Source organism: Agelaius phoeniceus, chromosome 4, assembly GCF_051311805.1.
Source record: "Agelaius phoeniceus isolate bAgePho1 chromosome 4, bAgePho1.hap1, whole genome shotgun sequence".
Classification (NCBI taxonomy): Eukaryota; Metazoa; Chordata; class Aves; order Passeriformes; family Icteridae; genus Agelaius; species Agelaius phoeniceus.
The window spans coordinates 43,482,447-43,496,256 of NC_135268.1; the positions used below are offsets into that span (position 1 = coordinate 43,482,447).

At 35.5% G+C, this 13,810-nt stretch overlaps 1 protein-coding gene across 1 annotated transcript in view; it reads right to left on the reverse strand.

Moving 5' to 3' along the window:
* FAT1 (FAT atypical cadherin 1) overlaps nucleotides 1-13,810 on the reverse strand; it is a 101,457-nt gene that overhangs the window by 49,879 nt on the left and 37,768 nt on the right. The window contains 1 exon segment of the mRNA XM_077177467.1: nucleotides 1,053-1,114. Within this exon segment, the coding sequence (XP_077033582.1) occupies nucleotides 1,053-1,114 (62 nt within the window).

Consider the following 13,810-nt stretch of genomic DNA (forward strand, 5'->3'; position numbering starts at 1 on the left):
CAAAGCTGATACAGAAATTAAAATAATGATAAAAAAATTGGTCCAACAGCTGCATTAATCCAGCTCACAATGCACCAAAGGGATACAAAAGGCCCAGCTAGACTGCACATATACTGCAATTATGCAAAGGGATAGTTTGTGCTATCAGGGAATAAATACATTAATCTCCATGTCTCTGCAGTCATTTGTCTCCTATTGGAACACCTTTCTATGGATTTCACAAGTTTTGAGTAAGTCTAGAGGTGCTTCTCTGTCTTTAACATTAATTTGGCCAACTCCCATTGCAGTTTTTTATCTGTCATCCAGGACAAGAGGCACAATAAACATTCCAGATAAATCTTAGTACATAAGGATCACTGTGAACATTAAGTCTTCATTACAGGAGAAGAACCACACCATTACACTGCTTGATAACATTGTGAAACTGGATGACAAAGTTCTCTATGTGTTTTCCTTTCAGGTTGTTTGACAGAGAATGACAAAAGCTCTTAAATAAACTCCAGGCAATTAATTAAATGCAGTTAAATAAAAGCATTATGTCACAAGTTTCATGCTCTTGGATTCGAGCTCTACAATGCATGTCTTGCAACTGATGAGACTGGTAAACATGTTATGCAGAAAAATAAGGCTACTCACATACTATCCTTTTGTGTTCTCTGTATTACAAAAACATTCTGCACTTCTTTTGCAGAAGCCTATACTCAGCAAAAGTTAGGCTGAAATAGCTATTCCAATAATTACACAGGGAGATAAAAAGAGGAATCACACTCCTTTTAACAATCATGCCTTTGTACCATTTGAATGTAAATCTTTGTTTTGAGATACAGAAAAAAAAAATTGCATTCAATCTGTACCTTTACTATTTTTTAGCAAAAAAGCCTCAACACACAGTTTTTTTAAGATAGGTGGTTATCTGCATTGCAACATAATGAACACAGAAGGAAATTACTCTGAAATCCAGTTTTTTGAATTCTTCATGGCAAACTTAATTCTCTGTAAAAGAGCAATGAACTTACAGTCACTGTTTTTGGCAATCTAAATAAATCATTTACCTCCAGTATGTGCTCTCCCTGCTGCTCTCGATCTAGTTTTCTGGATGTGGTTGTAATTAGCCCTGCAAATGTAAGAGAATAATTAATCAGATCCTTCAAGAAAATCATCTGAATGAAGGTTAGGTTAAATCAGCAGTTACTGGTATCCTCAATATCAATTTCTTCTTAGGTGGCCACTTCCATTTTTGTAGAATTTATGCTTTCATTAAGGGAAGAGGTGAGGGGTTTCCAATCCTTAAAAGCTGTGAAAATATTCTTTGCAATCTGAAAACTAAGCTGTTTTAACACTTAGGACAAACACAGTTCAGTGTTCCAACACATCTGTGTGTGTTATGTTTCTGACAGAATAATGAATGCAATTCTCCCACATGAAATCTTGTTTTCAAATGCCTTTTTCAAAGGGTGCTGAGGGACATTATCTGAATTAATTACCTTCCTCTTGTGGAGAAACACCTATTTGTAATATTAGTGATAAAGGCAAAAGAAGGATAACCTGAAGAGATGCAATAATAATAGAAAAAATAGAGCAATTTGTTCACTTAATTTCACAATGACAAGCAGCCAAACAGTTGCTGTTGACAACAGCAGAGAAGAACCACAAGTTTTTGATGCATGATGTTACATTTATATCACAAGACTTTGATACACTCCTGATGCAAGGTTAGGAAGGCATGATGGTTTTTCTTTAAATGAAGGAAATCAAAGAGTAAGAAGTAACAAAAAGGCAGTGAAACTTAATGCAGAAGGATCTTATTTGAATTCATTCTCCCTAACAGTTAGTTCAGAATTTTAACTATTGAGTTTCACAAAAAGTAAACTTGCTCAACTCTGAGTTATAGCAGAATGATTTGCTATTGGGGAGTTAACTGTGCAATGGGTGCAGCCACATGAGAATTCAGTTTCTTTACTGCACAAAAGCAAAGAAAGACATTAACATTTTCAGAGGTACAAGTTGGCCCCACAAATACCATTGCTGTGTTCACATGGGACTGAGCCTGTGCTAGTAAATCTTGCTAGACCCAACCTGGGCTTTCATGAAGCAAACTCCAAGGTTTGGATTTGCCCAGCTTAAGCAACTACCAAGCAAAGCATCCCATATTCTCTGAAGCAGCAACACAGAGGAAAATGCAATGTCAGAAGACATTTTATGCAACTATCTCAGCTTTTGATAGTGAGAGGAAAGCATTGCCACCTTGATCCTTAATTGTCAAACTGGAAAACAGAAAAGCAATTACCCAATGAAGAATGAAATAGATCAAAATACAAGTGGCATACTTCATGTTCCATTTTCTAACTACAGAGTAAGTTTTTTATTAATATGATCTTATATAAGGAAAATTAAAATTCACTTAAAAATTTTTCAAAGCTTGTCTGCTACAATAAAAAAGCCTTCAATTTTCTCTCGGCTGTTAAAAAGCAGAGTTTGTAAGAAAAGCAATCAGGACTTCAATTTCACTTAAAAGAGAAAGGCCAAGAGAAACAGGATTGTATACCACACGTGCATGCATAGCTGCTCAGTGCTTCTGACAAAAACAGCTGTAGTCTACTTATACCAACAAAACAGACAGCCTACACTAAATAATATGAAAAAAACCTATATAAGGTGATATTACTGCTGTCAAATGTTCAAACAACTATCCTGCTAAAAACAGACAGTGCAAATAACAGCTGTTCCAATTATGGTCAAATCTGCCCTTGTTTTTCCTGCAATTTTGTTTGCCATCATATCAAATATATTATTTATCTAGTATTCTTGACAATGATATGTCATCTTCTCCTGCTTTACATTTTTATGCTTTTACAGCACATAGAAGATACGTTTGCTATTGTTAGGAGATATCTTTTGGTATTATGAAGTAATTGTCCTTTGTTACAAAGAAAGGGGGAATGAAAATTAAAACATACAAAACCCTAAAAGAAACAAACCAAACTACAAGGAAAAAAGTTGCATTATTACTGTGAATTTACGAAGGGGTAAGGGAAGAAAGAGAATATGATGTGACAGTTGTCTATTAACCTTCTTGAGGTAATATTTTCACATGGATATTACAGAGCTGTGAACAATGACAACTGAAAATATTTATTGTCACATATTCTAAAAAGCTTTACTTTTCTGCCCAAGTCTAGATAACACATTTTCTTTTCACAGGCACTATGGGAACCAGAATAGGACTGTTAATTGGAAGGGCACAAGTGGCACAGCTGCCATCTCACCTGCTTCTTTCCAGCAAAGAGACTTGCAGGTGACTTCAGGAAATACAAGTTCTCTGAAAACCTCTTTCTACTGAGTACCTCTGTAAAAAGCCAGCACAAGCCCTCCCATGAAGCATTAATCTCAAGGTTTACCACAGTTACATGAGAAAAGGGTAGACTGCAGCATAGCCACTAAAGGCTTTGTTGAACTGCTGTTGGACAGCTGAGTTGAAAATGGGGAAAACCTAAAAAAAACACAAGAAAAATAAAGCAACCTAGCAGAAATACCTCATGATGCTTGCATTTCCCTGAATATTCAATAGTTAGCCTACACCCTCTGACAATAATAAGACTCCATCTCTCACAGCAGCAGCAAGTAGAGGATTACATGAGATCAGAAAAATTGCACGTTTCAATAGTTTCCTATCCATTTTATTTTTCATCAAGAGCCATGAAGACAGGAGCCACTCCTAAAGATGGCAATTAATACTTGGAGAAAACCAAATATCAATCAAAAGACCGTTCCAAAGCTTTTGCTTTAAGCACTCAAAACAAAATTCTACCATGTACCACTACTTTACACACTAATGATTCTTAAAGGAAGTCTTGCTCCAGATAAAATTTCTGCTAATGAAGCTGCTCAATACAACGCAAATAGGTAAGCAGAAAAATATCCAGCAAGAACAAAATATACATGCTTTGATCTGTTAAAACTTCCAGTCTTTTCAGCCAAGCATGCCACACTTCTGTTAAAATACTTCAGACCAATAACAGAAGGGCTTAGTCTTCACCATATATATCCTGTATATTCAGCAGAAACTAATGCCAACAAAGGAAATGTAACACTTCTGGATTTAGAATCACATACACATGCATGACATTCTTTTTATTTAACTCTTTACTGCTAGACACTTTCCTAAGTGCAAATTTAGCTTCAGTGAAGCGTCTCGCTTCAGCTTAAGACTATAAAAGGTTTGATTATTGCAATCACTACATTTTTCTATTTTTGCCAGGTTTTTCTATATTACAGAATGTTTAATGCTGCACCAACAGATTTTATCCATTGTTGAAGAGCTTTCCTGAACTACTGCTGTGATAATAAGGTCAAGTGCTCCTATGCACTGCAACTGCCTGTTAAGAGGGTTGGGGACAATTACTGGACCTAATGTAAGTTAGCTCCATGCAACAAAAGTCACCACTCTGCTCTGCTCCTATGTTTTTTTAGATGGAACTCCTTCTATTTTCTGTAGCACTTTGTATATATATCCTTGCTGTGCCCCTCCCTCTACAAAAATAAATTCATGATCACATTTTTGCACATGCCACATCCCCAAAGGAGTGGCAAGTAAAATATTTCCATTAAACTCTGAAGAAGTCTGTAAAACATTCACTTTTGAAATCTTTGTTATGAGGTGGGGAGAATGTGTTTATTACTGAATGAAATAACAGCATGTGTGAGAACCGGGTCACTTGTGACAAACCATTCTATTTCAAAGCAAAACTGACTCAGAGCATTGTTTTGTAGTCATATTCCTGCATTTTGCTTCTGCCTCCTTTTATCAGCTCCCCTCTCCCAAAACCAACAGGAACAATAAGCTCCAGTAAGTTACATTACTGACTATTATTTCACCTGAAATCAATGTCACTATGGCAAGATAGGTCAAGCATTCTTGAGAAATGCAAGTTCAAAAAAACATTTCTAAGATAATGAGGAAATGGTATCTCTAGTGAATTTGTGCCATTTTTGTATTTAGTAATATTTAAAAACTTGCCTCATCAGAAACATTTTCAGAACAGCAGCTTAATAATTTAGAGAGTCTTTAGATAAATCATAGCTGCTCTGCCTCACTAGCTGGAGAGTGACTAGAATCAACTGAAACTAAATGTAAACAGCTGTAACAAACAAAACAAAATGCACAAGTAGCAAATACAACTCTTCTCTCTTCATTCCTTATCTGAGTTTACATTCTGGGGATACCTGCTGTCTATTAGATGTCTACCCAAAAACTAAGAGAATCACAGCTGCATTCAGATAAAACTTACTTTGGATTTCCATTTTAAATAACAGCAAAACAAATATACAGAAATGCAATGCAGCGTACAATTATGTAAATCTGAATAAAACTCTACATTTGGAGTAGAAATTAGCACCAGAGATCAGATATTGGCAGGGATTTATTTCACATCAGTTCCCAGCTACATCACACTATATCTCTGTTTCTGAAGAGTAACACATCAACAATTTTCATTCAATGCCAAAATGACAATATCCTTAAAAAACCATAGAATATTAGGTGGGCATTGTGTTAAGAATTACCTATTAGTTATCTTTATGGCATGGATGATCTCAGTGATGAAAGAAGTGGCATCAGAAAAAGTGGTCTTTGCAAGGGGAGGAGGAAGGCTCAAAGTTTCTATTTTGCTGTGTATACATCATGCATCCCCATGCATTTGTGCTTTCACAAATACCTGCAGACTTTCCAACTGCACATTCAGATTGAGAGGATGAAGATTCTGGAGATGGGAGGGAGTTTGCCTGTTAGACATGGCTAACCCCCACAATGAACCAAAAGACTAAAGCAGATGCCAAGTGTACTATGCTGCCTCCCATGAGTTCAAACTGATAGGCTTGATTTGAATTAGTATAACACTATTTGCATTGCAGCATACAAAAATAAATATAGTTTCTCTGATCTTTGAATGCATTGGCATTGAAGAATTAAGGAAGCAGCTACAAATTTTTTTATCACTAACTTCAACAGATACAGGTCATAAACTACATATGAGGGAGGACATATTTGGTCACCGTGGCTTTGTCCTCTGTGTCAAATGCAAACCATAACTAACCAGCAGAAATGGTTGCTCTGGATTGCATCAGTCAATTAACGCTTAAACTCTCAGTCATGATTACTGCAACTTAGTCAATTATTATTTTAGCTCTTGTTCCCCCATTTCAACCTCCAAACCAACAAATTACTAGTGAATGTTAAAGGGTTTTCTTTTTTTAACATATTGTAATGCCTTCAGATCTGTTTACAAGGTCTTAGTATGTAAATCAGTTTAAGATTTGAAGGAAGCATGGATTTTAAATTCACACATGGCTGTAATGGTAATCATGTTAACTACTCCATAACACAGCCCGAAAGCACTGAGCAAATTACAACAAATATTCTGTAAATTGAACACCAATTCTGTCTCTTCAAGTGATAGAGGTACTGTCTCACTTCAAGGCAGGGTTTCCTACTAATCTTTGTCATTTAAGAAGTAGTGTATTATATGCAATTCAAGACAGAGGAATATATCTTTCTTTTGTATGAGAGACTAAGAAGTTCACAGAAATCAGCAGTTTCCTCCTTACAGAAGTACTATGTGTGACCAAATCATGTCTCAGACATCTCTCATAATACAGTGAGTGTAAGTCTCACTGTCTGAAAGATCTCTTATGAGATCATTTTAAACTTCTTCTTCTATCTCAGCACTTTCCAAAATACAAAGAAAATAACTGATAAAACAATAATCCATGATTATTTCATCACTTGACCCATAAAGATGACTTTTTATTCAGTCTTCTTTCAACTGCTTAAAGGTTAACTGTGTTTTACACGTAACTTACCATACAATCAATGAACATCAGAAAAGGCCCACACTTTCTTTCTGAAGATGTTCAGATAAGTTTTTGGGAAGACTACAGTCAAACCTTGTTTTCTACATAAGCCAAAAATCCTCTTCATAACCAAACCAAATGAACAGGTTAATAAAAGCAGGTCAATAAAAATGAATAGCAGAGGATTGAAGAAGAGATTCCAGCTTTGCAGCTGGCAAAAAGTAAACTGTCTTATGAGCCATGTAATGACTAATGATGACTATTATAAGCTACAAAGTCTAACATATCACCACTGTCCTACATCACCATGAAGGCAGACTGCTGAGTTAAAAAAGAAACAACATAGTGCTAACAAGCTATCATACTGGGGCAAATATATCATAAAGAAACTGAACTTTGGTTTACATAGTCTTAAAGATAATTCCTTAGCAATTTCACTTGTTTTTCATTCCTAAACTCTTCCTTGTTCTACATACCTTAATAACTCTCATCGAAACCAGCAACAGAATTGTCACCAGTAAGTTTCTAATGCTGAAATATGATTGTAAATATACAGTCCCAAGAGAAACTAGGATTATAATTTAAAAGCACCTTAAATGGCTGCAAATGCCTCTTCTGCTCAAGTACAACACTTAAAAGCAATCATTACTGTTCTTTCAACAAAAAATCTCAAAAATAGTACCCCTTTTCAAGAAGAATTGAGAGCCTGGGTTCCTCTTTCCATTCTCCTAGCCATATACCCTCTTCTTTCGTTCTGCTGTTGTTTGCTTGCTCTCTCTGGCCTCTTGAATTTTACCTTTTTTTTGCTATGCAGTTCTTTAGGTAGAACAAAGATTCATTCTGCCTAGCAGAGTGCACAGCTGTGGCTAGAAGACTTTTCTGGATAGTCTAAATGCACTTTTGGGGCTAAAGGATCTTTCTTCTACTTTATATATAAACTTCCTGATGAGGGTAATTACACACAAATGAGATACAATACCCTAGCTTTAAAAAAATTAAAAAGGTAACCTACTGCAGTACACTCTGATAAGTCACTGTTCCCTTTTTGTTAAGTATAGCATGATGGCACTCAACTAGTACAGTCTTTCACAGTTTTGGTGCCTTTTCCCCTTCAATTCCCATGTATAGCCATTAAAGCAAAAGCTAACAGGACACTCCCACAGTGTACAGACACATAAGTAAACTCCAGACAGAGAAGTCTGAAACCCATTAAGAACTACATTCTGTTTGCTCTTCAGATCACCTTTTGTTTTTACTTAGATATTTCCTTATTCCTGTTTCAAATGCTGGTGCATATGCTCCAGATTTCATCCACAAAAAACATTGTTGGCACATTTGTCCCAGATGAACACTTGCCCTTTGAATAGTACTCCATGAAAAGTCAAGCAATAATTGAGATCTCAGTCCTACCCAAGTCAGTACTGCATCAAACAAGGGGTAACACCCTGTCCATAGGGGTGTATTTGTGCAGCACATTTACTGAAGTACAGTAATATCACAGAATATGCTGAGTTGGAAGGGACACACCTTTGTGTCCAGCTCAGTGTTTATGAGCTTGCTGCTTGTTACCAAGACAGACTGTAAGCTTTGTCTATAGGATCAAAAAGTATGGCTAATATTTCATACCATGAGGCACCATGTTTATCTGTAACCAGGCAATTTAACTACTCAATCCTACTACTATAAAGTATAACTGCAAGGTGCACATCTTTAGTTGAGTCACTTACGTGAACTATTTTAACAGCATCCTGGAATTTGCTGAGCAGAATACTCATTAATCATATTTGTGATCTGAGCATGAAGCAAAGACAAGCAACTCTCCAAAGATTATTTATGTACAGCATAAGGAAAAAAAATAGTTTACATAAACAGCTAAGCCATCCAATATGACAAACACGGTACAACTTCAATTTCAACTAGATTTCAAATTAAGTGTAAAATTAGTGTTTATTGATCATAGAATTGTAGAAAATTCCACAAATGTATCTGACTAAAAGTAAACCATGTAGTTTTGTATACTCTAATTAGTCACTGACTACATTATTTTTAGTCTAGATTTACTAACAGTTTTTCTTTTTCCAAAGAGATGTAAGAGAACAAATAAGATAAATAAATAAAGTCTGAACACCACCACCTAGCATTTAAAAGAAGTACTCTCTACATAAATGTTTTCAAGTAATTTTAAAAAAAACTGCCTGTACTATAGCAAAATTTCTATATTTGCAGATACTCTCTAAATAGTGTAGTGAGTGGATATGAAAATATTATTAGAAATTTCAGATATTAACTCGTTTTCCCAGTTACAAAAAAGACCTAGCACTTCAAGTGCTTTTAAAAAGACAAATCAAAGTAGCTTTTTGCAGAATTAAACTCTTTTTAAAAACATTTGGGCTAATTCTGGTTACATTTTCAGTAAAGAAGAAAATCTGCTCTAGAGACAGTATAATCAAATACTTTACTTTCTCTGCCTGTCACAGGTAAACAATTGGGCTGCTACATACTCATCAAGCTGTGTGACATAAGTGAACAATAATTGAGCCTGGCATAGCTTACCAGCTACAGAAGTTACATGAAAGAATTCAACATTTTGATCTTTATTTAATTTTAAATCACATAAGCGTGCAATATACTAACACTGGTTTTATCCAAGTTCCAAAATATTACGTCAATTGGGATTAAAACCCACAAGTAGTTAAACAACAAAGATTTCCTTTGTTAAAATGAAGCCAATACTACTCTGTGGTCACTGACCCTTCATTTCCTCACTAAGTAATTCTCCAGTGTTATCGGAAACCCTTGGAAGTCGTTTGCAGCTGTACCCATTTCCCGTTTCACTTCGGTCTCCAAACCAGACAGACCAACAGACAGACACACGCACACTCTCTCCATTAAAGGTTACTGTGTAAAATGCACAGGATACAGTTATGTTCTGAAATGGGCAATTACTCAAAGCTTCTGCTGAATTCCCCTACTAATATTCTTATCTAAATGGGCTATCTCCTACACCATAGGATTACTAATTTCCTCAAAGGTATGTCCATAATATTCTCATAATAAATACCAAACTGCTTCATATATAAATTAATATAGCTTTACAACACTCCCAAGTAATTAGGTCACACAGTTATTTCTATTTTACACCTGCAAAACCTAAGTATGCAAAAAATAACAACACAAAATTTATTTTGGCATTCTCCTGTCCAGGTTGTGAACCCAAGTCTAGTTTTCAGAGGTATGCATCACTTTCATACCAGGTTTCATTAAAAGCATAGAAAGCTATACTTTTGTGATCAGCATTTCTGCCAATCTGAAACAAAATGTTTATATGGCGCAATATTCAGTACCTCTCTTCCTCATTTGCTATTATTGCTTTAAATTTCTGAGGTAAGGCATGACTTGTCAAGAAAGTGTTTTATTGCCACCCAGCCCTGATTCCCTCCCCAAGCCAAATCTGGTTGGCACAACAAATGTCACAGAAGTCCTAGGGAAGTGGAAGGAAGCGTACCAATTGGGCAAAAGTTCAGAAATTATTTCTAGCCTGAATATATGTGCAAGGTAATACGAAAAGATTCTAAGGGCCCTATATGGATACCTGGTTAGGATTCAATTCTCTTGCTTAGTAATGCTAGAGAGAGCTGGAACTCCTTTCTCTAAGCAAATGCAGATTTTGCCCTTCTAGTGTGCATGCTGCACTTATAAAGCAATATAACCTTCTTTCAGGCACCTTAACTCAGCAATCTTTGAGATATTAATCATACAGAGCCTGTAACACTAAGCAGCAGCCATATTTAAAAAACATGGCATAGCAAAACTATTTCATCCATATAGAAACTGATACAGAGTTTAGGGAATTTGGTAAGCTTTTTTTGTTAAGAGAGAATTCAGTCTAATGTCTAGTTCTACAGCAATTTAGGAAGTTCTCCCTAGCTCTTCAATTTCCATGTTTTACATATGACTTGCTGAGTTATTGTTAAGTCATTTAAAAGTTAATACCTTTCTAATTTCACATGATATTTGCCATCCCACAATTTAAAAAGTAAAGCTAGAAGAAAAATATGAAATGGGAAACAATGATAGGAAAAGAATTTGGTTGACAATGTCATTCTGGGGAACTGTCAGCACACATTTTCAATTGGGGAGCTTGTTTGCAAACCACCCTTACAATTCTTACTGGGTGCAACAAAAAGCTCCTATTTCATTCATGGCCTACCCTCCCTAGAAAGAAAGAAATTAAATGGTTTGATTGAATGCTTTTAGTCAAATTAATACAATAACTCTTTTGAAGAGGAACTAACAGATCAGTTTCTAAATATATAATTTCTAAATCCAAATAGATTAGAAATTATAAAATCATAATTCATCGACTCATAAATGTACACTTATATGCAATGGTATCATCAGCTACTACCTGTAGATACCATACTAATTATCTGTTCCACTTTCTCTAAGAAAGCAATCCTGCTATCAAGTGTCATCCTTCCAACACTTCTCAAAAGCAAAAAAGCAAATTAAGACATTTTAACATGAAAGGCACAAAGATGAGGAAAAACAAAGTTTTCTACTCAATAGTACTGTGTTCATGTAAAATAGAAACATTGAGTAGTTTACTCCAAGCATTAAAATAATCAATTGTATTTTGTAAATACGGACATGGAGCTTACATCTATGATACATGAAACTTTTCAGTTCTACAAGTACCCAAATAGCTCACAAGCAAACAAAATACATCTGTGAGAAACAGAAATAGTACTAAAGCACTATCATACACACCATATGTATTACATGTGCTTATAAATGCATTGTACATGTATTTTCAGCTCCAAGGCACCAATCTCAGAACTTGTTTACTGCTATATAATCCTCTGCTGTACATGAGTGTTGGTAAATGTGCAAATCTTTTCTGAGCCTCAGTGCAATAGCTCTAGTGTTAAGTGCTGAGATTAACCACAGAGTCCCAGGACATGTGCTCAGAACATCGTGCAACTTCAACTCTTTCCACCTCATTGTATTAACATGAGTTGCAACTTTTCCACTTTGTCAATTACTTCTGTATTTAATTACAAGCTATGTTGCAAGAAATTCAGCAGATATAAAGTAGTTATCACAATTTGCAGGTTTGTCTACAGTTGTGCTCAGATTGAGCATGGAAGTTGTGGAATTAAGTCTCTGTTCTCCTTCTTTCTGGCTAATAATATTATGACAACTATTTTTATTCTGGACAGCTGGACAGCTCATATGTACAGCACTTTCTTTTCATTGCATGGAAACTCCAAAGGTAAACAAAATGTTATTTCATTTGCTTTCGTGAAAGACCAAATATATGTGAAATGATTACAAAATGTCCTGTGATGTACCTTGCTATATATCCTGTTCCAAGAAGTGAAATAGCGTGTGAAGAAAAACTTAGCAGTGTTTCCTTAAGTTATTTTATACTTATTTGAAATATAAAAGACATTTTTAAGTGTCAGTGAAGATCTACTGAAGGTGGTACTTGGAAACATATTGCAATAAGAAGCATCAGATACTACATAAGTCAGTAGCATTTCTGAGAAACTAATCAGTCAGTCAATAGTTCTTGTCATGAAAAGAAATCTCTTCTTTTTGTGAATAATGAAGTATATTCTACAAAGATCCATATCAGCGAGTTTCTAAAAATTCAGGACTATTGCATTAAGACACAGACATTTCAGTCTGGAGCCCACAAAGTTCTAGAAATGCATTAGCTACATCAGGAGAACAGAATGCAGCGTTTCACTTGATACATGTTATGTGTAGGTTGTTTCTATTTATAATCTGCATTACTACTATGTGTGGGAATTTCAGCCATGGACCACAGTACCATAGCATTAAATTTTATAAAGAGAAAGGAAACAATGGATCCTTGACCAGGAGAAGAGATAATAACACATTACCACCTGAGCTGTATTTTAATAGTCACCACATATTTTAAGAATCCCAACACTAGCTTTTAGTTGACTTGAACTGAATGCCATTACAGTCCTCAATTCACCTTTGGGGATGGTAACAGCAGATATTAAACTCATACTGTCACTTTCAATGTTTCAACAGGATACAGTTAAAAAGATTTGATTAATATTCCAGCCCCATCTCCCCTGTGGTTGGAAAGGAAACTGGGGGCCCTGGGGAAGGTTTCTCTTCCTTGGACAAATACCTTACAGTGTGATAACTTCACAGGGCACAACAAGGATAATATACACACATAAGCAAACAAGACAAAACTTGATCTCTCCAATTCTAGTCAAATGTACTCTTCAGCTAAGCCCTGTTTTAAGTGATTGGGAAGATAAAATGCACTGCATTATAACTAGAACAATAACCAGTGTCTTTTAAAGTTTTTTCAACTCCTTAACATGTCAATTCTATTGAAAACACTTTCACACCAAGTAAGATCTATTCAGATTAAATATTTTCAATATCTAATAGACAGAAGAGAGACTTGAGAACTTAAGAACTTGATAATCTTAGTCAAAACCCAACTCCTGCGTTAGTGTCCACTGCAGACTAACAGTTTCAAACTGGATAGGCAGTATGTCCCATTAGAGCACATGAAATGGGAAGACAATATATATATGAGTTAGCTTTTTAATATCCATTGAATTATCTGAGTGCACTCTAGGAACAAGTTTCCCTTCTCTGCTCTGCCCACCTTTTTCCTTTCACTATGTTTAAGATGTCTGTCTAGAAGCATGTCTATCTAGCATTACAATTTTAACAGTAATAGACACCAGAGAAGGGTGGCATGAATGGCACATGATAGGTGAACACCTAAGCCTGGGCCTTTAATTATATTGAAGGGGAAAAAAAAAAATTCTTCATCTGAATGTAAATCAGAGGGAGATTCTTTTATTCACAGTGCTTGTGTTCTGAAATATAATGATTTAATTATTTCCAGTTGCTCTTTTGCTTTTTATTCTTTAACACCGAACTGAGGATTGTGGAT